The sequence below is a fragment of the Hydra vulgaris genome, chromosome 11 (genome assembly GCF_038396675.1).
Source record: "Hydra vulgaris chromosome 11, alternate assembly HydraT2T_AEP".
NCBI classification, from domain to species: Eukaryota; Metazoa; Cnidaria; class Hydrozoa; order Anthoathecata; family Hydridae; genus Hydra; species Hydra vulgaris.
Window position 1 is genome coordinate 56,379,320 of NC_088930.1, and position 27,905 is coordinate 56,407,224.

Here is a 27,905-nt window from a genome sequence, read left to right on the forward strand (position 1 = left end):
TTTTCTTTTTTACAGTTTTGTTCCATGAATAAAGTCTTATTTTAAAATAAATATCAAATTTTTCTTTAACGTTACGTTAGTGAATTCAGTTTAAATATTTCCAAAAATATTGCTTATGAAAAAATATGATGGTTAAAATAGCTGTTTTAATAATATTACTTTTTTTTCATACCTGCCTACGTTTGTTGAGTGGATAGTTTTTTGCTTCTTGTTTTGGTTTTATTGCTTGTTTGTTTCTATATTTATTTAGAGTTTTTAAAATCTAAAAAAATAAAATTTATTTTCATCTTTAAATGCTAAATCTATTGATACTTTGATATTACTTGATACTCGCCTTACCTTATCAATATCTTTTCTGACTTCTGGATTTGTGTCCCAGGCATTGCAAATCATTTTAAAAACCACAGTTTTATCGTTAAATGTGTAGAACTGGTTTAATTCGTTCATATTAGGTCGTGTATCTCCACTCAGAGCTTCTATTAGGGGAGAATTATTTAATATAGATATTATATTTACCCAAGGGCTTTCATATCCAGAAAGAACTTCGTAAGCTTACATTGGCCAGGAAATAATGTCTAACTTAAAGGATGGAGATTTAAATTCTTGATTGCAGATTTCAGGTGCTGTATAAGCTAAAGTCATTCCTAATAAAAAAGATTTATTTGTCAGGGTGGAATGAAAAGTTTCTTGTATTATTGATAGGTCATCAAAATCATTTAATTTGACGCATAGTTTGTTTAAAGTTCTATTGACTAAAAGATTAGATGGTTTAAAGTCTCTGTGTACAATTCCAAAACAAAAGTTTTCGAACCTAAGGTAGCTTGTTTGATAAGGTCTAATCTCTCACTTATTACATAATGATCCTTTTCTTAATTTTCATTACACATTCGTCTCCAACATTTACTCCGCAGAAGTCAAATATTAAAGCTGATGATCGCAATGAGTATCCTCTAAATACTACGAGGTGAGAGCAAATTAATTTGCGTAAATTATCTGCAATCTGTAGTGTTTTCTTCTTAAATAAAGGATGTTTAAAGATTTTTACAGCCACCGGATCAACTTTTAGCTCATATTTAAAAATAGATGCAGATATCCCTTTACATTTTTTTACAAAAAATCAGTGAAAAATCTATTGAGAAATCTTTTACTTAATTTTCTAGTTCTGACAATGATTTCGAAGAGAACGTAGCCATTACCTATAATTGAAATAATACTAATAAAATTTTTATCTCTTTATCTATTTCCCTAATCTGACACTAACTTCCTTATTACGAAATATATTTGGCAACTTTAATAACTATTCATTTCTTAAAATATAATTGAGTTAATTGACATACAAACAAAAAATTAGATGTTTAAACTCTGAATAAAACAAAAAGTTTGCTTCAATACTCTACTTTGAAAGCCAACATTTTTTTAGATTTATTTATACTTATTTTTATATTTTAAAACAACAATAAAAAACGGTCAATGATTATAAGTTTAAGCAACCAAGATATTTCCGTAAAATATCTAGTCTACAAGATAATTAATAAAATCAAATGAATCTTTTTACATTCGCTTTCTTAAAAAAGCTATTTACCCCAAAGTTTGTCTAAAATATTTATTGATAGAGTCAAAATCAAAAGAAATTTTGTAACTAAATTTTTAGAAGTGGTTATCGATGAGAACTTTACATGTAAATCATACTGACTATATTTGCTCAAAAATAACTAAGAGTAACGGAGTCTTATATAAATCCAGATTATATTTAAAGAAAAAAACCCTAACCCAACTTTATTACTCATTTTTTCACACTTACCTAATTTATGCTAATTTAGCACCAAAAAAAAATTTTACAATGCCTTTATCGCCGTAAGAAGCGGTGGGGAACTAACATATCGTAAAACCTATAGGGAGTCCAAAATTTTATATTTTATCCATTACTTATTTTAAATTTTTAAGCCTGCTTATGGAACTGTTAAATTTTTAATCCGTTAAATTCAGAATGAATCTATTCATTGTATTGCTACACGTTTAAAGACAATGTTAACCAACAGTATTAATAATGCTCCTTTTTATACAATGATACCACGCTAGACTAAAAAAAGACCAACTAAATCAAGTTAGATATGTTGAAATAACAAAAAATGAAAGAGAGGAACCAATAATAATTGAAATTAGGGAAGTTTTTTTGAGTTTTGCTAAAGTACACAACTACACAGCTTTTGGATTATATAAAGAAACATTAAATCTGCTTGAAAAGAACATCATAACATTAAAAAAATGTAGAGGACAGGATAGTAAAAAATTATTTACGCAGTTCTACAGACAAAGAGCGTTTGCATAACCTATCTATATTAGAAATTGAAGCAAAAACAGCCAACAATATGTAAATCAAAGACGTGATTACAGATTTTGCCAATTTAAAATCAAGGAGCATTGAATTGCAATTTTAAATAAAATGCTATTTATTTGTTTAATTTCAGTTGTGTAACACTTTTTTCAATAAATATATTTAGATAAAAATTATTACTTTCTTTTTGTGGTGGGGGTCTAAATAGTATTTTGAGAGGGGGTCCAAAACTTAAAGTTCCGCCACTGGTCAAAAGCATATTATCCGCTTTATTAATTTTGTGGTTTGTTTTACTTATTCCAACTTATTAATTATGGAGATAAACTTATTTAATATTTACGAGCACAATGTTTATAACGTGTTATGCTTTACTTACATGTGGAAGAACAATTTAACTTTACCTATCTTTAAAATTTTATTTCTCTAAACCCAATATACTTAGAAATAAAAATTTTGTATATGAACCAATTTACAGAACAAAGTTTAACTAGTTTTGCACTACATTTCCAGCACCATACAACTATTTTTGATATAGCCAATACTTTCCCGATCTTTAAAAACAAACTTAAACATTTTATTCTATTTATTGATGACGTATTTAAATTATTTTATAATAACCACGTGTGCGTCTTTTTTACTTTTACTTATGATGTGGAAAACATTTAATTTTGCGCGAAAAAAACATGTTTTTTTGGATATTTATAGTTTAAACACTTTGTAGAAGTTCTAGCTTCTTGATATATTATTGCATATAAATTAAAGACGTTTTTTAATTTTATTTAAAACAGTTCGATTAAGCAAAATCCAAAAGAACTTTAAAAAGTTGCTCCTAAATTCTGTATAAACAAATAAAAGCTCGAAGAAATTTTAATTTAAAACCCAATAAGAAGAAGAGTTGTATTAAATCTAGTTGTATTAAACAAAGATAAGTTTTTATTTATTTCATTTCATTTAAAACATAAGTTACAGATTGTCAAATATAAGGTTTTTAACATTTAAGCATTTTAATTCGACATAGGAATCGTCTATAAACTACGTTATGCACTAAAGGAGTGAGGAGGGGCAAAGGCTGTCAAAAAAATCAAAAGTTTTTCCTCGCAGAGATTCAAGTTAAATAAAAAATCAAAATAGCGTTTAATTTAATATAAATTGCCTCGTAAAAGAGCTTAAGTTTTCATCTTTTTTTAAAACAAATTTAGCGTTGCTTAATTTATGGACGGTTCCTTAACTGAAATTCAACATTTACTGTTTCTTTACGTCATTTTTATGCCAATCTGTAAAATAGATTTTTTCTAAACAGTGCAGCATCAGTAGACGTATCTGATTTAATCTTTTGAATCCTTCGCATTCTGTTTGTTTTAGTTTTGCTTTTAGCAAAGGTTCGTATCTGTTCTTATATTTTTGAACTACAAAGTTAATCAGTTACTAAGTAACTATTTTAATATTTGTTTTTAATCGCTAAGTTGTCGAGAAGTTAATTGCAATACTTATTTGCAGTTATTATTTTTTGCAGTGTGTTTTTTTTTATATATAGTTTTAAAAGTTATTATATATTAGGGTTATAACTTAATAGGGTTAAATACTATGATTATAAAAGGATTAACAACTTGAAATCAAGTGATTATATATTGTTATAGTTACATTGTTATATTTATATTGTTATCGTTAACATTCGTTAGCTTTTCTTTTAAATTTATAACGTCAACTAAAACAATTAAGTTGTAACAGGTCAATTAGATTTTAGTGGTTAATGCCTTTATACCTTTTTAAATTGATTATAACTTTTTTTAAACCATTACTTTTCGGATTAAATATATTTATGCGTAAGCAATTACTAGTTAAATTTCAAGCATATATATATTAAGCAAATACTAGTTAAATTTCAAGCATAATTTTTTAGTAAGAAACAAATAACATAAATACCGATTCAGGCATTATTATTATTCAGTTAAACTATTGTAACTTTTAGTAATTTAGTTATAATTAAGCATTCAAGTAATTTTTTTTGTTTTTGGTTTAATTTAAATAAAGTGTTTTTATTATTTTTTTGGAGGATCAATTTAAGCAGAATGTCTTATTAGAATGAATTATTAGAGAATTCAAATGTTAACAAAAAAATTTAGATATTCATAAAATCACTAGAATATGCTCGAACAATGTAACTTATACATATTGTCTATTCTATTAGAATTAAAAACCATAATTGTAATTTAAATTTTATTTGCTTGACTTTTTTTGCAATTCTTTCGACACAGCATATTTTCAGAAGTTGAGTTTATAGTAACTTCAATTAGGGAGATCTTGTAAAAGATAAAAAAAAATCATTTTTAGGTGTCAGCAAACACCCTGAGAATTAGTCAATATTTTTGTTATTAAGCATTTAAAAAGATTTGACTTTTTAGTACTGTAAATGAAATTTCTAGTGCTTCAGTACTTATTTACAAAAATTTAAAGACTTATAAGAACTAATGGCAGACCTGTATTTCAAGCTCTCAATAGTAAGTCTGTAAAAAAGTTTTTAACGAAACAAATAATAAAACCCTGCCTCTAAGGATTAAGCTCAGGATTTAGTCTGGGTATGGCTTTCAATTAAAAAAAAAACTACTATGTTGGATTCAGGATTGTAAAGTTGTAAATAAAAGATTTTTTTGGTTTCAATTTTTTTTTTAATGTTGTATAATACAACAACTTTTCAACCAAATGGTTTTATATTAAGTTATCAAACTTCCCATAACAATGTTGATATATGAGCCCATGAGATGCATGGGTATAAGTCACTTTTTAAAATATTTTGAGTTATTGCTACCAATGGTTAGCATTTTGTTTATTCATTTACATGACAGAGTGGTATAATTCTAATGATATCAATAATGATGCTGGAACTGTTTTTTGTTATGCTCCTCACTAAACAGCTGTTTTTGTTCACAGCCATAGTGATATTAGACAGACTTATACCAAACTAGATATGATTGACTTATACCACTATGCATCTCAGGGGCTCATATATTTGTTGCCTATATACCATACAGTTTAAGCTGTATGGTTTAAACTATAAACAGCTGTAAGAATAATCTATTCATATTTGTGCACTAGTTTTTTAACGAGTGCCTTGTTTGTTTTATTGTGTTAATAACTAAATTTTGTGTTTGCATTATATTATTACATATATGAGGCAAAAAAGTGTCATATTATTAAGCAAAATTAGAAACTTTTTTGTAAAATTTATATATAAACAGGCCTGTAGAAACCCGAAAAAGGGGAATACAAATAAAACAATAGGCTCCCCCCCCCTCTTATAATTTAAAAAAAAATAATTTTGTGATGATTGACTGAAAATATGGCTTAAAAAATAAAAAAAAAGCCTTAAAATAATTGTGAGCTCCTTTATCCAGCACTCATATATATATATAAATATATATATATATATATATATATATATATATATATATATATATATATATATATATATATATATATATATATATATATATATACATATATATATATATATATATATATATATATATATAAATATATATATATATATATATACATATATATATATATATATATATATATATATATATATATATATATATATATATATATATATATATATATATATATATATATTGCTAAAAAACACTTATCTAACTTTTTTTCTTCAATTTTATGTTTCAGCATTGCTTGATCATCATACAGAGTTCTTCCTGATGATCCAGCAATGGTAAAAATCAGAGTTGAAAAAAAAGTTAAATAAGTGCTTTTTACTAATTTATTATTGCTCTGTTCCTTAAAAACATTGAACAATCTATTTGTAAAATATTACTTGTTTATTACTTAATATATATATATATATATATATATATATATATAAATATATATATATATATATATATATATATATATATATATATATATATATATATATATTAAGTAATATACAAGTAATATATATATCTATATATTAAGTAATATATAATATATATATATATATATATATATATATATATATATATCTAATATATATATATATATATATATATATATATATGTGTGTGTATTTTAGCAATATATATAAATATATTTGTATATATATATATATATATATATATATATATATATATATATATATATATATATAAATATATATACAAATATATATATATATATAAATATATGTATATACATATATATATACATTTAAATATATATATATATATATATATATATATATATATATATATATATATATATATATATATATATATATATATATATATATATATATATATATATATATATATGTATATATATTGCTAAATGACACTTATCTAACTTTTTTCTTCAGTTTTAAGCTTCACCATTGCTGTATCATCAGAAAGATTTTTTTCTGATGATCCAGCAATGGTAAAACTTAAAGTTGATAAAAAAGTTAGATTTGTGCTTTTTACTAATTTATTATTGCTCTGTTCTCAAAAAACATTGAACTATCTATTTTTGTAATACATTACCATTTTTTACATATACTTAAATTAAAAAAAATATATATATATATATATAAATATATACAGTGTTTGGAAAGTTCCTTTTTAAAAGGATCTTGTTCCGTTCCCCGTTCATTTTGTAAAGTAAGAACTCGTTCCAATTCCTCGTTCTTTAATCAAAAAAAGAACTTCTTACGTGTTCCTTAAAAAATAGAACTCGTTCCTACTTCGTTTCTTTTTTTAAACTTTTTTTACATAGTAAATGGTATTACTTATTGCACATTTATGACAAATTTAAGAGTAGATAGTCATTACTTTTAAAATTTTTTTTAATACGTCCTTCTGGTTTCTGATTAAATTATTTTTCATAATGGTGTCCTTCTGGCCTAGTCTGCCTCTGCATGTACTTTATACACATAAAATTGATATATTAATTTCAGCTATTTCGGAAGTATGAGCATTATAAAAGTGTTATTGTAAAATAAAGATTTAGAAAACAAGAAAAAAGTATAAAGACAAAGAAAAAATTTTAGACACCAACTTTTATTTTGTTTCAATAAAACTAATTTTTTAAATAGAGAGTCACTTAATGTATGTCTTTTTTTAGTCATCTCATTAGACCCTGTCGAAAATAGTCGTTCAACCGGAGCACTCAAAGGAAGAAGTGAGTTAAGTTCTAAAAAAACTTTTAATGCTGCTGGGTATAATAATAACACAGTAAACTCTTATGATTGTGATTTTAAATAAAAACTCTAACTCCTCAATACCAGAACTTGTAACTACGTTGCTTTCCATTGGTAAACAGAAAAAGTCTTCTTTAGACGAACCTGTTGCTATATGTGAAGAGGATTTGATTTCACAAGCTGTTGAACTAAGATCCACATTTTCAAACAAAGACTTTAACCAGGTTTCTGCTGTGAAACGTTTGACACCATCAAGCCATAATAATTTAAAACGCGGTATTAAACAAGATGCTAATACTAGTTCTTTTTTTTCCCAAATAGAACAAAATCGAGTTTTAATTGAAGTTCTTACCGTGTTGACAAGTGGACCACAAAAGTTCATACTTTTCTGTTGCAAAATAATTAATTTTTTATCCAAAGCATAAAGCGTTGGTAACAAATACCCCACGAACATTGATTCTTCTCCTTGTAAAAAGTCTAAAGATTGGGCAAGAGGAGTCATCACTTCACAGTATTCATGAATTAATTGAATTTCTTGATTAGTGAACCTTTGTATTTCGCAGAAATCCATTATGTTATTCATTTTGTTATCATAGGTACAGTTCCATCTTGTTTTGTTTGGTGTTTTTAAATAAACCTCTAATGTATTGTGAATTTTTTCAGCAACTTTATTTGATATATTTTGTTTACTCCAAAATGATGAACACTTGCCCGTTGCTTTCCTATAAATTTTCTTAAAATTAGTTTCTGAAGTCTGTACCATTTTCTCAACATCATTTTTTGCTATTAAGTCTAGTGTTTGGCTAGCACATCTAAAATGTTCTGGTAACTGAAAAAATACGTCATTTTCTTCTTGTTCATAACTACTTTTGTCCAAAATTTCATACAAATTTATATTCTCATCGCATAAATTGTCATTGTCATTATCTTCATCATCATCATTAATATCTTCTTCATTCTCTGAATTTATTGAAATTGGATATGATTTAAAAGCTTTTACAAAATTCGAACCACTGTCTGTTGTTGTAGCAACAATCTTGTTTTGTATTTTATAGGTTGTATGAATCTTATACAAAACATTAGCCAAAACAGTATATGTTTGTCTTCCTTTTAAGCGACTACATGCTAAAGATACAGAATGACGCTGTAGAGTCTTTTGATCTATCCAATGGCAAGTCATCCCAATATAACCCCTTTTATCTTTACTCCAACAGTCAGCTGTGGTTGCAACATACATAACATCTGCAAGTGTTGAAGTAATATCTTCAATCATTGATAAATACAGATTAATAATACGTAGTTTTAAAGTTTTACTACAAATAATCTTCAGGTCTTTAGGAAGGCCTAATTTCACCAAATTCACAAATGATGGTTTATCAACTATATTTAAGGGTTGTGTTTCACTAACATTAAAATTTACAACAAGTTGATCTAAACTTTTTTGATTTAATTTAAAATGCTCATTTCCTTTATTGGTTCCATATTTCTCAAGAGTAGATTGTACCACTCCTTTTTTCACATTCTCTGATGAACTTAATTTTTTCTTTTTAACAAATGCATCTTTTTTACCTTCATTTATAGCTTTTTCAAAAGCAACCATTTTGAATGGGTGAATTTTTTAATAAAAAGAAAAAATTTTAATTAACAATATTTACTAATAAGTAAATCAAATTTGAAACCTCAGCAAATTCAAAGAGTTACATTCTTTATTCAACATGGTGTAATTATTGAATTTGCATGTTTAACATTATATGCACCTGTTCAAGCTACTTTATGTTTACAATAATTTCTTTTTTGCATCCGCTGGTATGAAGTACATAGAATGATACTATGCATGCTAAGTATGTATTTTATTTCATGCATAATTCAAAATAAGTTTTTTGAGTTAAATTCAAAATAGTAAGAAACACTAACATTTATTTACCTTAATATGCCGTTTTAAATTAGATGATGTATTTTGAGCTGTACTTATTTCTTTTCCTAAAGGGCCACACAAAACACATTTTGCATTTATATTATTGCCATTCATTCCATTAAATACAAAAAATGATTCCAAGCCGCTCCAAGGCAAACTTTTATCTAAGAGAAAAAGAAAACGTTACTTAGTGTTAAGCCTAATGAGTAATTTAGTTGCATAGACTTACGACCTCAGTTAAGTTAAGGGCGTTAGTTAATAAACTTACTTTAAAAATAATAAACTTAAGTCAATGCAATATAAAATAGATAGAAAGTAACAGCATATTTTATACAAACTTACCACTAACTTCAGTATTATTATCACATTCATAATTTCTGAAACTTTCAATAACTGGAACATCACTGACAATATCAATAATCGGATTCATTCCGCCAACTAAAACCACGTGAAATAAAACTTATAAAGACCTTTTATTTAATGTTTATCTATTTTACGCGGTTTTAGTTCGGATTAAGTTAGCACATGTACTAATTTTTAAACTGTAAGATTAAATTCAAAAATTAGTACATGTGGCCATTAAATCCGAACTTGGGTTGAACATCATTAAAATACAAATTATTTTGATTTTGAACTTTAAAAACAACTATTGCAAAAAATAAAGTTATAAATTTTTAAGGAACTATTACTTTTTGTTCAATTCCTTTAAAAAAAGAATTCGTTCTCTTTTCTCGTTCCGCTATGTTAAAAGGAACCAGTTCCAAGCTTCGTTCCTCAAAAAAGGAACAAGTTCAAGGAACTCGTTCCTTTTGGATCGTGTTCTTTCAAACACTGTATATATACATATATATATATATATATATATATATATATATATATATATATATATATATATATATATATATATATATATATATATATGTATATATACATATATATATATATATATATATATATGTATATATATATATATATATATATATATATATATATATATATATATATATATATATATATATATAAATATATATATATATATATTTAAACAACTTTAAAAAGTATTCTACACAATAGAGTGCTCAATGTTCTTAAAAGAACAGAGCAATTATATTAGTATTAGAAAATCACTTAACAAAAATTTTTTCCATTTAACAATAATAATTTCACTTACTCGTTGAAGAACATACTTATACTAGATGAAAAAAGTTATACTATTTCTTTGATTGATAAAGTTGAGCATTTTATTAAAAGAATTCGTTGGAAAGCCCATTTTTTCTTAAAACCAAATACAAAAACAGATGATAGATTTAATAATAATGATAATTATGGATTTAAAACAAAAAATTCCCCACCTTTTATACCTGATTTGGAAAATTTTGAAAAAGACCTATTACATTTAATTAAAACAATCAAGTTTCGCCCTATAAAAAACGAATTTCAAACAGAATTAATGTTAGATGTTAAAAAAATTAAATCAAACCCTAATATTTTGGTTTTTGCTGATAAAACAAATAATATTTACCAACTCACAACAGAAAACTATGAAAAAATTTTACGCGACAATATTACTAGTTCTTATGAAAAAGCTCCTAAAAATTTGGAAAAGGCAATTATTTTAGAAGCGCAAAGTATTGCTAAAAAAATTAACCTTGATAATAGAATCGAATCAACTGCCCCTGCCCAAGCTTTCGTAACACTAAAAGACCATAAACCAAATTTTCATAACAAACTTCCTTGTAGGTTATTGGTTCCCTCAAAAAGTAAGATTGGACATATAAGCAAAATTAAATTGGACAAAATTAATAATATTCTTAGAAATAAATTAAATTTGCAACAGTGGAAAAATACCACTGATGTTATAAATTGGTTCTCCATAATCGAAAATAAAAATGACTGCACATTTATTCAATTTGACATTATTGATTTTTACCCCTCGATAACCGCAGATATTTTAGATAAGACTATTGAATTTGCAAAAAGCCACACAGCTATTCCTGATGACACAATCCGTATAATAAAACATTGTAAAAAAACCTTACTTTATTTTAATAACGAAACTTGGAAAAAGAAAAACATACATGACTGCTTTGATGTAACAATGGGCAGTTATGACGGAGCGGAAATTTGTAAATTTGTTGGACTATATATTTTAAATTTGTTAAGTAAAATAATCAATATAAAAGATTTAGGCCTTTATCGCGACGATGGTTTAATAGTAATGCGTAGAAAATCTGGTCCACAGCTCGACAAAATTAGAAAAGATATTATAGAATAAACCAAAACTCCTCAAATGAAAATGTATTCAATTCCTCTAAACGAATATTTGAAGATGCCCTAAAAAAAAGTGGTTTTGAAAATTTTGAACTAAAATTTGACCCTGAAAAAAAGAATACAAAAAAACGAAATAAAACTAGAAATGTAATTTGGTTCAACCCCCCATATAGCAAAAATGTTTCTACTAACATAGGAAAAGTGTTTTTAAAATTGGTTGATAAGCATTTCCCGCGATCTAATAAACTACATAAAGTTTTTAATCGAAATACAATTAAAGTTAGCTACAGTTGCACAAAAAATATGGAAAGAATTATAAAAGGTCACAATAAGGCTTTGTTAAACAAAAAAGAAATCCTAAACGAAAAAACTACAGAAAATTGTAATTGTAAACAAAAAATCAATTGTCCAATGAGTGGAAGTTGTTTATCAAAAAATGTGGTATATAAATGTGTTGTTTCCTCTAAGAATGTACCTGATAAACAATATATTGGCATAACAGAGGGTGAATGGAAAAAACGTTTTGCCAATCATAAGCAATCTTTCAAGAATAAAAAGTATTCAAAAGACACCATGCTGTCAAAATATATATGGGAATTAAAAGAAAAAAATATTGATGATTTAATACTGAATTGGTCTATCCTTAAAACAGCGCCTGCATACAACAATATTTCCAAAAAATGCATACTATGCCTACAAGAAAAATTTGAAATAATTACACATGCAAATCAAGAATGCTTATTAAACAAAAGATCGGAATTAATTTCTAAATGTAGGCACGAAAATAAGTTTCTCCTAAAAAACTATAAAAACAAATGAGTTCAAATAATATTTACATTAACTACCCTTTTTAAAAAAACATTTTAAAAAAATAGCATAAGTAATCATTTCTAAAGAATTCTTTTTATAATAGTGTCAGCAAATTCCACAAATGTGTAAAAATTTACAGTAGTTAAGACATTTGCAACTTCCTGTAATTTAATTTTGGTATAAATTGAAGTTTTATTAATTTGATCATCCATTTCTGATTAATCTGTGTTGATTAAACACAGTGTTATATTGAAAAAAATTTTGTTAAGTGATTTTCTAATAATAATATATATATATATATATATATATATATATATATATATATATATATATATTTTGCTAAAAAACACTAATATATATATATATATATATAAATATTTATATATATATATATATATATATATATATATATATATATATATATATATATATATATATATATATATATATGTATATGTATATATATATAAATATTTATATATATATATATATATATATATATATATATATATATATATATATATGTATATGTGTGTATATATATATATATAAATATATATATATATATATATATTTATTGCTAAAAAACACTAATATATATATATATATATATATATATATATATATATATATGTGTGTGTGTGTATATATATGTGTATATAAATATATATGTATATAGATATATATATATATCTATATATATCTATATACAACTTTTTTCTTCAACTTTAAGTTTCACCATTGCTGCATCATTAGGTAAAGTTTTTTCTGATGATCCAGCAATGGTAAAACTTAAAGTTGATAAAAAAAGTTAGATTAGCGCTTTTTACTAATTTATTATTGCTCTGTTTATTAAAAACATTTAGCTATCTGTTTTTAAAATACACTAACATTTTTTACATATATTTAAATATATATATATATATATATATATATATATATATATATATATATATATATATATATATATATATATATATATATATATATATATATATATATATATATATGTATATATATATATGTATATGTATATATATATATATATATATATATATATATATATATATATATATATATATATATATATATATATATATATATTTGTTAAATTTGATTAAAACGGCTGCGTATAAACATTTTGTTTTAAATATATTTCAAAAGGTCAGCGAAATATTGTGTAAATAAACATATAATTACATCGAAATATATTTAAAACAAAATGTTTATACGCAGCCGTTTTAATCAAATTTAACAATTATAAATATCGTATAACAAGAATATGATTTTAAAAGATTTTATTACTGCTCTTTACGGCAAAGAGAATCACAAAAAAACGAAGAAAAAAACAAAAAACATGAAGATACGAAAAGCAAACGAAAGATCTTTTTCAAAAAAGAATAGAAAATTGAAAGGTGAAAATAAAATGAATAAAAACAAGGGAACTTGGAGACCATTTATTTTGTTCAAAAAATTTTAAACTGACGCCATTATACCATTTAATAAAAACTATTTTTATTTTACGCCTGTAATGTCTTCTTTTTTGACGGTTTGATTTATGTAGTTTCGTAACAATTTTGTAACGTTTTTTATTACACCTGATAATGCTGACCGCAAAAGGTCAGCGAAATATTGTGTAAATAAATATATAATTACATCGAAATATATATAAACCGTTTTAATCAAATTTAACAATTATAAATATCGTATAACAAGAATATGATTTTAAAAGATATATATATATATATATATATATATATATATATATATATATATATATATATATATATATATATATATATATATATATATATCATATATATTCTGAAAATAAATTTTCACGGCTATTTACAAATAGTATTGAAATACTAATCTCAAGTAAATACCTTAAAAAATAGTTTATTTATATACAATTAATCTTAGTAATAATAATAATAATAACAACAATAACAATAATAATAATAGTAATATATTTAATAATAATAACAATAATAACAAAAATAATAATAATAATAATGATAACAATATTAATATTAGTAGTAATAGTTAAAAGTAGTTAATAATAGTAATGTAAATATTTATAGAAATAACAATAAGCAATAGTAATGACAACAAAATATATAATAAAAATTAAAAAAAAAAAAAAAAAATACTAAAGACAACAAAAATTGATAATAGAAATTATAAACACTAACTATATTTCTTTAATAAAAAGTAGAATAATCTAGTTTTAAAGGTTGAGAATGAATTGAGAGCTTTTAGTTCATAAGGAAGGTTGTTCCAAGTTTTAATGCTTTGATACTTTATAGATTTATGTCCGTATTTATGAGAGCAATGTTTAGAGACAGACAGGTTTAAATTACTATTGGAACGAAGGTGATAACGAGAGTTGGCACTTTTGGAAAAGAAATTGATGAAAGTTAAAGGTAGGTTATTGTGTTGGTGGTTCCAGACAAATTGGCAGTTTGAAAATTGAATATAGTCACATAGTTTTAATACTTTAGAAGTTAGATAGAGCACATTAGAATTAAATTTAATATTCTGAAAATAAATAATTTTTAAAGCCTTGTTTTGGAGGTGGGATAACCTAATAAGAGCTTGTTGATGGGACTGCCCCCAAATTTGGCATGCATATATAAGATGTGAGCCGAAAATAGCATGGTATATGTTCAAAAGTGTTTCAAGATTAACATAATGGCGAACTTTGGCCAACATACCATTAGATCTACTTAGTTTCATTGCTAAGTCTTCACAGTGGGATAAAAAGGAAAGATTTGAATTAATTTTTATACCAAGATATTTAATTGAGTTAACAGGTTCAATTTTTTTGCCACTTAATCTAAAGTTCATATGTTTATAGATTTTTGTTTTATTTGATTTAAAGATAATAAGTTCAGTTTTGTTAAAGTTTAGAAAAAGTTTGTTGGAGCGAAGCCACTGAACTAGATTGGCAAGATCATGGTTAATGTGTTTGTTAATTTTTTTTAAGGATTTATTAATTAGCATTAGGTTAGTGTCATCAGCAAAGTGGTAAACAGTAGCAAACTTAATGGACGTATGAAGATCATTAATATAAAGAAGGAAAAGCAGTGGTCCCAATACTGAACCCTGTGGAACACCATTAGAACATTTTACAAGGGTAGATTTTGAGTCATTAATAGCAACAAATTGTGTTCTATTGTTTAAGTACGAAATAAACCATTTAAGGGGTACGCCTCTGATCCCATAATATTCTAATTTTTTTAACAAAATTGAATGATCTACTGTATCGAACGCTTTCTGTAAATCGACAAATACACCGCATGCAAAATATTTGTCATCGATTGCTTTTCTAATCAGTTCAGTCATTTCAATGAGAGCATGAGTTGTGGAGTGATTGGCACGAAATCCATACTGATGGGTGTAAAAACATTTAAATTTTTCAAGAAAAGCATAAAGCCTAATATGCATTGCCTTCTCAAATAGTTTACCTATATTAGAAAGCAAGGAGATGGGTCGATAATTTGTGAAATCTAGTAAAGAGCCTTTTTTAAATATTGGAATAACTTTGGCAACTTTAAAAATATCTGGGAAAATACCACTTTTAAATGAGTTATTTATAACAGTACAGAGAGGCTTTGAAATAATGTGTGGGACTAGTTTAAGGAGGAATGTAGGTACGCTATTAGGACCAAGACTTTTTTCAGTTTTGAGCTTGTTTGTAATGAGACCAGATATTTCATTTTCAGTAACAGGATTAATAAAAAACGATTTAGCATTTGGAATGTTAAGAAAGTCACTAAATACGCGTTTTGGGGTATGGCTTTGCTAAGTAGTTTGTTATGTATAGTGCTAAAAAAATTGTTAAATATATTAGATACGGCAGTGTGATCAGTGATAAGATTTTCGTTCAATTTAAGTTTAAAAGATGTATTGTGTGTAGAAGGTCTTATATTAATGATTTCCTTTATTCCCTTCCAGGTGTTTTTAACACTATTCAGATTATTATTAAAATACGTAACAAAATATGTTTTTTTGCTAAATTTTAATAAATTGGAAATTTTTTTTCTATAAATTTAATATTTGTAAATAATTCATTTTTCTTATAAATATTTTTTAATTTATAAACTTTTTCCAAAGTTTGTTTTTAACTGAGATAGATTTAAGTATTCCATACGTTATCCAAGGTTTTGATTTTACTTTAATTTCTTGGTTGGTTAGTATTTTGTAAGGAGCATGTCGGTCTAAGATTTCATCAAATGATTTTGAAATAAAGATTATAGACTTATTAACATCATCATCGTTTTTAATGGAGAGTTCCCAGTTGGTATGAGAATTTTTTCGATAAATAAACTTTTATTAAATTTTTTGAAGCATCGTCTGTAAGTTTTTACGTTTTTGGGGTGTTTGGGTATGCCAGGAATGCAAATAAATTGTGCTATCTGGTCTGAAATTGAAATCGTAAGGTTACCTGAGTATTGATCAGTTGAATGAAAGTTCGTGAATATGTTATCAATCAGCGTTTTAGATGTAGCCGTTACGCGTGATGGTAAAATTATAGAAGGGCTCAGTGAGTAAGAAGTTAAAGAATCAAGATATGTAGAAACAGGGTTAGATCCATGGTGACTTAATAGATCCATTTTAAAATCACCCATTAGAAAGATCTTTTTTTTCGTTACTTAACTTTTCAAGGAGAGGAGTTAAGTGGGAAGAAGTAAATTCATGTTGTTTCATTGAGGGATGACGATAAATGCAGCCAATTATTATGTTTGATTCACAAGGTTTTTCAATTTCAACAAAAATAAACTCTAAATATTTAGATGAGTAAATCATAAGATCATTGCGAACTACGTAGTTTAAATTTGAGCGTAAGTATAAAAGTGCTCCGCCTTTTTTAGCCTCAGTAGGACAATGCTCAATAATAAACCCGTTTATTTATATATCAGTTATATTTGTATCGTTTATATATAAATTAGATTTGTAATACCTATTGCTAAGAGAAAATTATTAAGAGAGCTGATAATACTACAGAGTTTGTCAATGTGGAATGGTAGAGAAGCAATGTTAAGATGAATATATAGTTATGAATTGGGAAGCATAGTTTTATTGAGATCAATAACGTTATAGTATTTGCAATTAACAGAACTGGGAAATTTATTTAAATCTTTAAAGATCTTTTAATGATTACTTGGAGTCTCAAAAGAGTTTAATAAACTAGTAGGTATATTCTTGCATAATAATGTTGACTTAAGGTCCAAGTTGTAAATCGAGCTGAAGGCCATACTCTTAGCTAAACAACTATGACAATAAAAATCTGACGAGTCATTTAAAAAAAGATTGTAAGAGTACGCATCAATATGGGTACACTTTGCATGGATATATGAGTTACACATATCACATTGGATGGCTCTTAGATTATCAGTCACATTTTTATGACAAGCGTTGCAGTGAGATTTAAATGCTATATTCTTTAGAAAAAATATCTTTATGAACATGCAGTATTAACTAATTAAAGTGACTAAAGTGTAAAATAGAGATTTAAAAAATAAATGCAAAGTAAAAGACTAAATTTAATAATTTAAAACTTGGGTAACCGTTAGCGTGAGTAATCGAAAATAATTTTCAAAACAACATAAGAAAAAAATAAGAACAATGATAGAAAAAAGAACTCACATTAAAGGAAATAAAAAGCTAACTTTTATAAAACTAAACAATCAAAATAAATTAAAATTTGACAAACCACCAACTAATATTAAAAGTAACTATGACAACAATAAATATATATGAAAAAATATGAAAAAACTAATAATACTATAATAATACCTATACTATATTAATAATATAAACTAATAATAATATAACTACTGTTAACTGTTACCAATAATAATATTATCAACAAAGATACTAGAAAAATAACAAATAAAAATACGTCAATTAATAAATAAGTAAATAATTTTCAGGGGCGGATCTAGGCTACGTCTAATACGTCTCAAGACGTACCCAAAAATATCAAAAATTTAAATTATACTATATTCGATTATTAATTGAATTTTAAAAAAGTATATATCTTTTTTACTGAACTGTCAACTCAATAAGATTTAAGTACTACGCTTGCGTTTTACATTTACGGGCAATTGTGAAATAAAAATACCAATGGTTCTTGTTTAAAGCGATTTTTAAAACGTGTATTAAAGTATCTTAACCGGAGGTTTAAGCAATTCTTGATAAATAATATTTACCTAAACAGATCAATAGACGTACCCAATTTTATTTTAATATATAATTAAAAATCTTTTTAAATTTTTATTTAGCTTGTTAAAAAAATAATTGAAAATTTTCTTTACTTATAACAATTTTTGGACGTACCTAATGCATAACACCCTTAATAAATTTTTGACGAAATCTATTGTTTTGCAATCATCAGGAGGTAAAAACAATAATAATATTCTATAAGTGATAAAATACATCAATAGACGTAACCAGTATTATTTCATTATATTATTTATCTTTATATTTAATTTAGTTTTCATTATTTATTTTTTAAATATTCTGTTTTTTTATAAAAAAAACACTGCCGGACGTACCCTTACACATACACCCTAATATACATACGAATAATTCAAAATATTCAAAATTTGTTTAATTTTAAATGTTCAAGCATTAATTTATCTGTACGAGTATTAATTTAAAATGTCAATCAATCAAGAAATTAAAAACATGTTACAAAATGATAAAACAAAATTGATTTCTTTGAAAGATATGTTAGAAAAAAATATTAGTTCTTGTAAAGATATTATTATTCTCGACTCTTGCAAAGCAGAAAAAAACTCTTAAAATTTTTGAAATCTATCTTCCAAAAAGTTTTAAAGAAAAACATAATGGCAGTTTTGTTGTTTTAAGGTAAAGATGTTTGTTCAGGTTCCGAATTTTATTCTAATCATCCAACTTTTCATAATGCTTTTGTTAATAATACTAGCTCTTTTCTATGCTTTGATAACATTCTTCCTTTATCAGTATCACTAAATTCTTTGGGTTCAGGAAAAAAAAGTACAGATTTAGTTCAAGAAGAAGCTATTAATGATTGTAACAATGAAAACTGGTCTTCTTTCCTTTGTATTCTTGCATTATCAAGTGTTTGCAATAAGAAAATAGAATGTTTATATCCAGATTTTGGTCTACATAAGTTTAAAACTTTATTCAGCTCTACTATTGTACCTCGTATAACCTCTTTAAACAATATTGAGTCTTTTTATCTCCTTTTTTGTTATGAAGGTGTTTTATATGATTTTTCTGCTCCTTTCCAACACAACCATTATACCCCTGTGATAATAAAAGAAAACTTAAAACGAAAAATTTCAAATGAAAGCACCAAAATGTCGCAGACTAAAATAAAATTTTATTTCGAGGCCAAACATCAAAATAGTAGTCTTTTATTAGATAATATAAAAAGGAAACCAATGGAAGTCTCTACTCAACCACCATTATCATTATCAAAATTTAGTAAAATTACATGTTGTGAATCATTTTCTTTACCGTCCAATAATTATGATATTGGTTATTTGGTTTCTAACTATACTAGTTATTCAAATGTTGCAAAAACCTTAAGTAATTCTGAACTTCAACATTTAGTTAAATCTGTTTTTGTACCTTGTAAAACATATTCTTTTTTCTAAAAATCTGAATGGGTGAAGTTTTCAATTTATGTGGATGGAAAAATTTCCATGGCTCACATATTCGAAAATATTTGATGGAGCCTTCTGTTTGCCATGTGTACTTTTTGGGTGCAATTTTCCATCTGAATGTAGTTTAGTCGAAAGATTATTTAGTAAACCTTTTGATCGCTAGAATGAAGCTTCTCGTTACTTTCAGATACATGCATTTGGCTGGTGATAAAGTTCTTAAAGATCATCTTAAATATCATCAACGAAATGCATCTTATATATCTAAGACATCACAAAATCAGGTGTTGTGGAGAAATTATTACTGACACAATAGCAGAAATTAAAAATTCTAAATATTTTTCTATTATTGCTGATGAAGCTTCTGACAGTTCAAATAAAGAACAGCTATCATTAGTTATACGATTTGTTGATTCGAAGTTTAATATAAGAGAAGAATTTATCAGTTTTTTACATTGCACAAATGGTGTTACTGGTGAAGGATTATTTGATATTTTGTTAACAAGTATTTCAGATTTTTCTTTAGATATCATGAATTGCCGAGGACAGTCATATGATGGTGCTGGAGCAATGGCTGGTCATACCAAAGGATTGTCCTCTCGCATTTTAAATCTAAATGAAAAAGCTTCATTTGTTCATTGCTATAGCCATAGGCTGAATTTAGCTATTTGTGCCTCGTGCAACGTACAATATGTTAAGAATCTTCTGACACATGTTAAAGAAGTATCATATTTTTTTAATCTTTCACCTACGAGACAACAAAAGTTAGAGGAGCATATCGAAAGTACTGTTCCATCGGCTGTTAAAAAAAAGTTAAAAGATGTTTGCAGGACACGTTGGGTGGAAAAAGTAAATGGATTAGACACTTTTCAAGAACTTTTTATTCCTTTGGTCTCTTGTCTTGAAGAGATGTCTTTAAATGTCAGTAAGAGTTTTAATCACTCAACATCTTCAAGTGCATCGTCTCTTCTGAAATTAATTACAGGTTTTGATTTTATTGTTGCTATGTTCATAACAAGAAATGTGTTTGACTTAACTCTTCCCATAATGCGAATGTTGCAGTCAAAGAGTAATGATATTTATGATGGTTTAAATCTGTTCAGGCGTTGAAAGATGTTGTATCTTCACTTAGAAATGTAGTTGATCAGCACCATCAAATGTGTTATGAACAGGCTTTAAAAATTGCACAAAATAATAATGTAGCCGAAACAAAGCCAAGAACTTCCTTTATTTCCAAAAACAGAGATAATACACCTTCTGAATCTATTTCTGATTATTTTAAGTTTTTTATCACGATTCCTTTGTTAGACCACCTCAGTGTTGAATTAGACACAAGGAATCCGCTTGCTTTGTCTGGTGAGCTTGATTTATGGGAAGCCTTCTGGTTAAATTTTAAAGGAGATATCCCTTCTAATATTTCTGAGACTTTAAGAGCGATAAATTTTCCTGGTTTTGAAAACATAAAAGTTTGTGTGAAGCACCATGGTGTAGGACCGCCTAAATGGTTTAGCATTAATGAATATTCATACAGAGATAGTTATAGATATAAAAAAAGTCATTGATAAGTTTGCTACTATTAATCGTAGATTAACTTTTAAATAAAATTGAAATAAATATAAAATATATTTAAAAAAAATTTAAAAATATAAAGTTTAAAAAAATACACATTACTAAAAATAAAAACAGAACAAAAAAAGTCATCTTTATTTGCGACTGGTAAAAAAAACCCGGCTATTTTCATAGCCACAAATCTTTTTAAAACATTATTTGGCATAAAGAAATTATTGGCATACATCGCGTTACATACGTTGGTTTCAGATATATCGTTGTTGCTGTTATCATTCTTTGTAAATGCTATGTTGTAATAATTATAGTGTAAACGTTTTTATTTTTTGAAGTTTTATGTATTATGCAAGTTTAAATAGAATAAAGATTTTAAAACTTACTTTTGCTATGCAAAATGTAAAACTAAGATTGCGGCATCTAATTTCTTTATATAAAATTCAATATTTATTATTATAATAAGTAATTATTTTGTTATATTTATATTTTTTATGTTTATTACAATATAAACATAATATATAATTATTTACGATAAAAATATAGGATGTGTAAAATGTGTAAGATTATAATTTAAAAATGGAATGTGAAAATATTAAACTAATTTGTGAGTATAAATAAATCTAACTTGTCAATATAAATAAATTTCTAAATTTTATGTAAATATACGATTTTACTATGGTAAGATGTCCTAGTAATATCCTTGCGTATTTTTTTTATAAATACAGAGTTGTCACTAGGGAAGAGCGGTGTCTAACCCCCCACCCCCTACAAAAACTTTATTGAAAAATTAGTCGGCAAATTTAGACTTGTATTAGGCAAGTTTTTAACTATAGTCAGCAAATGTCAGTAAACGATGACTTTTTTTTTAGAAGTAACTCGGCAAAAACATACGTTATTTCCTCCCTCCCCTCCTCCTCCTTAAAGATCTTTTCGGAATGGCCCTGTGTATATATATGGTGTATTAATCCTTCCCCTCCAACTCCGGAATTGTAGGGGGGAAGGGGGGAGAAAAACCAGATGTACCCAAAAAATTTCCTGGATCCGCCCCTGATTATATAATATTAAAAATAAATATCTTAAAATATTAAAATTAAAAAAAAAAATTCGTAAGTTCTTTTTTGTTTTTTTATATATATATTTTTTCCTTTTTGAATGCTTTTTTGGTGTGTGTTTGCTTCAAGTTAATTTATATGATCGTTGATAAGTTATTAGTGCATATAAAATAATTAATTTTTATATATAGTTTATTTTTTTCAATGTTCTTTATATTTATTTTTTCGCCGTTATATTTATTTTTTTGCCTTTTTATTTATTTTTTTGCCGTTGTAAAAACGCATCCGTCATTTGCGAAGACCTTGTAGAATAGCGAAAAAAGTTTTTTTGGATATTTATAGTTTAAACACTTTGTAAAAGTGTTTAAACTATAAATTAAACTATAAATATCCAAAAACTAGCTTTTTGATATATTATCGCGTCTAAATTTAGGAAGATTTTTATATAAAACAATTCGATTGAGCAAAATCCTAAAGAAGTTCAAAAAGTTACTCCTAAATTCTGTATAAACAAAAAAAAGCTCGAAGAAGTTTCAATTTAAAACCCGATAAGAAGAAGAGTTGTATTAAATCTAGTTGTATTAAACAAAAATTAGTTTTTATTTATTTCATTTCATTTAAAATATGAGTTACAGATTGTCGAATGAGATAAACCACTTTTTTATTTGATTATTTAGAATAATTTTAGAAAAGTTTGCTTATAAATACATTGAATGTATCTGTATATAAATATCTTGAAAAAATCAAGCGTTGAAAATAATTATTTAGTCTGTTATAAGGGACGGATTCAGATCCTCGAAGGCCCTAGGCAGAAAAATTTTTAGGGCCATAAACACTTCTAAATACTACAATTTTTTTTCAACGATATCCAAGTATTCAAAAGTTGAGCCCGCTAAAATCATGGTACACAGGCTGCAGTCTTGTCTGCCTATAGGTATATCTGGCCCTGTCTGTAATGTGCAACAAAGTATTATCTTTATAATATTCTTTTTATTAATAAAGAATTTTATAAATGTAACAAACAACAGTACAAAGTTAAGCTTTCTAGTTTTCGAAGATGCAATCTATCAATTAAATCAAAAAAAAAAAATCAAATCAAATAAAAAAAAAAAAAATTAATAAAATAAAAAAAAAATATCAATAAATTTCTTGGTATTGCTACATTTAATTCAAAAGAATTTAAGGTTTCTCCAGAAAATCTGAACTGTGAATCTAGAATTATGCTATCAAGTAACGGTAAATAAACATTTACTCTATAGTAAGTTAGTGGATCATCGGTATTGAGGTTTGCGCGATTAGTATATTTTCCTATAATTTGTGGAATCTTAATTTTTTAACCTAAGTCTTCTAGTAACTTTAATGCAGTCATGAATGTAGCATTAAAGTTTTCTTTATTCTGACGTCTTTTATTTAATGTCTTTATGGTATGTTTAAGAATAGTTTTAGCATATTTATCACCTACATATATAGTCAAAAGTGCTTAACAATATAAAGTCACATAGTTTTTTAGTATAAATTATATTCTTATGTTTAATACATCGCGACGTTAGAATTATCTTATTCTATTTCCACATTTTTGACTTTTGAGATAAAACGATTAAAAGGAAAGACTTTAGGAGACGGCATATAATTTTTTTACAACTTTTTTACTTTTTTAACTTTTTAAACTTTCCGCAACTTTTTTACTTATAACTTAGGTTTTAATGCAATGCAAAAACATTATTCTGAGGTAGGCAACACTATCAATAACTCTAAAAACTTTTTCAAAAAGTGGAGATAGAACAAGGAAATTCTAGCATCGCGACATTTCGATATAAATTTTAATATGATTGTTGATAAGTATGAGTATAGACGTCCAATCGATATTTGTCGGATGTCTTGAGATGTCCAATACCTATTGTTCTAGAGCAAAATTAAAAAATTTTAAAAGCAACATATTCAAAATTTCTATACTATATCAATGTTTAATGTTTACAGCCGTTCCCAAAAAAGAATGCTTTGGAAGTATGAATACACGTATATGTTTAAATTCATACCTCCAAAGTTTTTAAGTTCCTAAGTTTAGAAAATATATCAAAATGCTTTTTATAAAAGCGTTTTTAAATTGTTGTCTATATATAGTCATTTTCAAGAACTAGTAATAAATCTAAACTAAAAAGTTTTAGCAAACCAGTTGTTTATTAAGTCACTTTATTAAGTTTATTAAACTGCGGAAAACCTTATTTAGGTAAAACAGCTTTAAATTTTATCAAGAATACTTTAACATGTAAAATAAGTTAAGATTGTAAATGTGGTTCCTCTAAAATATTTAATCATAAAAAATTCTACCAAGAACAATAAAATGGGATACAATATAATTAGTATTTGCCTTTCAACAAACTAAAACGCTAGAGAGGTCTCAGAAATATTGAATATGTTTTAAAAAATTTAAGAAATTTAAGAAACCATTAATGGGTTTTTAAGCATTCTTAAAAACGATACTAATGCAGTGTTTTTTCTATTTAATGCTTTTTGTAAAAATGTCCGTTAGTGCTAAAATATAACAAATGTAAATAAATATAAGTATTGAATATTCTTTGTTAAAAGTAGACAAACTAATATGATTAAACTCGTTTATACAAAACATTAAAAAGTATTTTGAGTTTCTTATAAAAACTCATAATTTTTTAATGGATTAAAAAAAAACATTATCAAAAATAACAATAATAATAATAATAATAATAGTAATAACAATAACAATAATACTAATAGCAATAATAACAATAATAGCAACAATAATAATAATGAACACTGGAGAACCCAAACTTTTTTTGACTAGAATCTGAAATAAGTTATTGACTAATTTTTTGTGGAGCTAAATTAAAAAACAATCCTAATTTTTCTTAATCACGTCAAGTTTTTAAATTATAGGGTTTTCAATTTCTTAAAAAATGTGATAAAATGTAAATTATAAAGTACTTAGCCGATATAAGCTTATTTTATCCAAGTGTTACAATGCAAAAGAAAATAAACAATTGGGATAGACTGCAATGTTTATTTAACACAAATAATATTTTACAAATACTATGGCTACAGAATACATCAATTTTAAAAGTAGTTAAGGTAAAAATGTAGGTTTATAGCTCATTCCGGAATGTTCAGATTGAGGACTATGGCGTTTTATGCTCCAAAAAAAGCCGGCTATCATATGTACATCCCATCTACCTTGATAACGTTCTACCATAACCTTCAAGTCTTGATGAAATTGTTCTGATCACTGACAGTACTAAGATTTTCACGAAATTGGCGAGATGGCAATCCAGAAAATGTAGTTTAATGCTTTTATTGCAGCCAAGTGCTTTATAATTTTCCAAAAGTTGCTAAACAATTTCTTAGTAATTATGTGTGTATGTATTTCTTAGAAAGTTCTTAACGATGACTTTAAATAATATTAAAGCGCTCTTCTCAATATCCGTTCTGGTAAAATATTTATCTTTGATAAACTTTCGAATTCGTGCACAATTAAAGACACCGCTTTAATTTTTTTAATTGGCAGTATAGGAAATGCAATAACAATGTACTTAAAATAATCGTCATTAGTTACCAGTGCTATCACAAATTGCTTCATGAGACCTAATTTTATGTTCAAAGGTGGAAATTTCATTTTCTTTCGTTCAACAAGTGGTTCTTGTAAAATGTTTGGATTTCCAGGCAGTTTTAACCCAATGCTTACCTCGAGCTCTTCTATGCAATATACAGAGAAAGCAAGGATACTTTGTGTAAAAACGTTGCTTACCAAGAAGGAAACACACTATTTTATGGTCAACAAAGATTGTCCAATGATGCTTCTTATACTGTAATAACTCAATAAATCTCTTTAAATCACAATATTCTTCACGAAGACAGACAGAATGCCCAGTATACATTGCACTAAATAAATCGCTATTATGTAGCAGGACGCACTTGAAGCTCTTCGTTGATAAATCTATGAACATTCGCTATTTAATTTAGTTGTAGTCTGAAAATCCCAATTCCTTAAGTAAACCAGAAATGTTATAGAAAAACACAAAACCACTTCAATTTGAAACTACTGCAGAAATTTATTTTACTGCAGAAATGAATAACTCCATTATTTTTAATTTTCATTCTCTATAGCTTAAAAGCATAAACCACCTTTTGTTTATGAACATCTAATTTGTTTATAAACATCTACTTTGTTTATTGATACAAACCTTTTGTTAAAAAAAAAAATAATACTAATTGTGTATATGCGTCAGTCTTTTAACAAATTGTTGAACTCGTGTAGGCAGTCGGAAGCTTTCGATAACTAATTAAAATATAAATTTTCCTTGTATAATATACCTTGTTTAATCTCTCTTGTATAATATGCATATTTTACGCTGCATTCTTCTGACTGTACAAATAATTTAAATAAAGTGAAAAAAAACTATAATTTTTCAAAATAAAAAAAAGTCTGAAATTTTTCTTTATTTAAAAACATACATATATATTTTTTCAGTTTATATGTCTTTTGATATAAATTTGGACTCAGCAGATCTTGCTTAACCCTATAACAATTGAAACATAAACATAATATAAAGTAATACATGAAGAAATTAAAATCTAACAAATATTATCTCAAATATAGTTTTGTGTACATTGAGTGACGGCTCCAGGGAAGTTGCATAAACCCCGAGCGGAATATTTAAGTCCTTAAATATTAAAGAAATCGAGAACATAATTTTTTAAAAATAAATTTTTGTATCAGCATCCTTCCTAAAAATGTTTCTGTATCCGTTACTCTACTACCCGTTAAAAAAATATTTCCTCATTAAAGTTTTGCGCCATGGACTCTCTCACGAGTAAAGTAATAGTTTCACCTAACCAAAACTTAAATAAATTTTTTGTTTTAAAAAACAATTTGATTAACTTTTGAAAATATTGAAAAAACATAATCTTTAGATTATGTTTTTCTATAAAAAATGAAAGAACATAAACTACCAATTTTAGAAAACAATTGAGGTTCATATAAAAATTTAACGTCTTCCGAACTTTACTGAATTAATTTTAAATATATTATTTGAATAAGTTCAATTCAATATGTCCTCTAATTAGCTCTATTTTTTCAAACTTGGTAATAAATTTTCGTCAT

General features: G+C 25.6%; 1 protein-coding gene across 1 annotated transcript; it reads left to right on the forward strand.

Moving 5' to 3' along the window:
* Positions 1-20,408: 20,408 nt before the first annotated feature.
* LOC136087154 (52 kDa repressor of the inhibitor of the protein kinase-like) lies at positions 20,409-21,269 on the forward strand. The gene has a single exon (XM_065809660.1). It carries the CDS (start codon positions 20,409-20,411, stop codon positions 21,267-21,269), a length of 861 nt encoding a protein of 286 aa, XP_065665732.1.
* The last annotated feature ends 6,636 nt before the right edge of the window (positions 21,270-27,905 follow it).

Bases quoted from the DNA above. Each gene is read 5' to 3' on its own strand.
- LOC136087154 (XM_065809660.1), top strand. From the start codon at position 20,409: ATGCATCTTATATATCTAAGACATCACAAAATCAGGTGTTGTGGAGAA.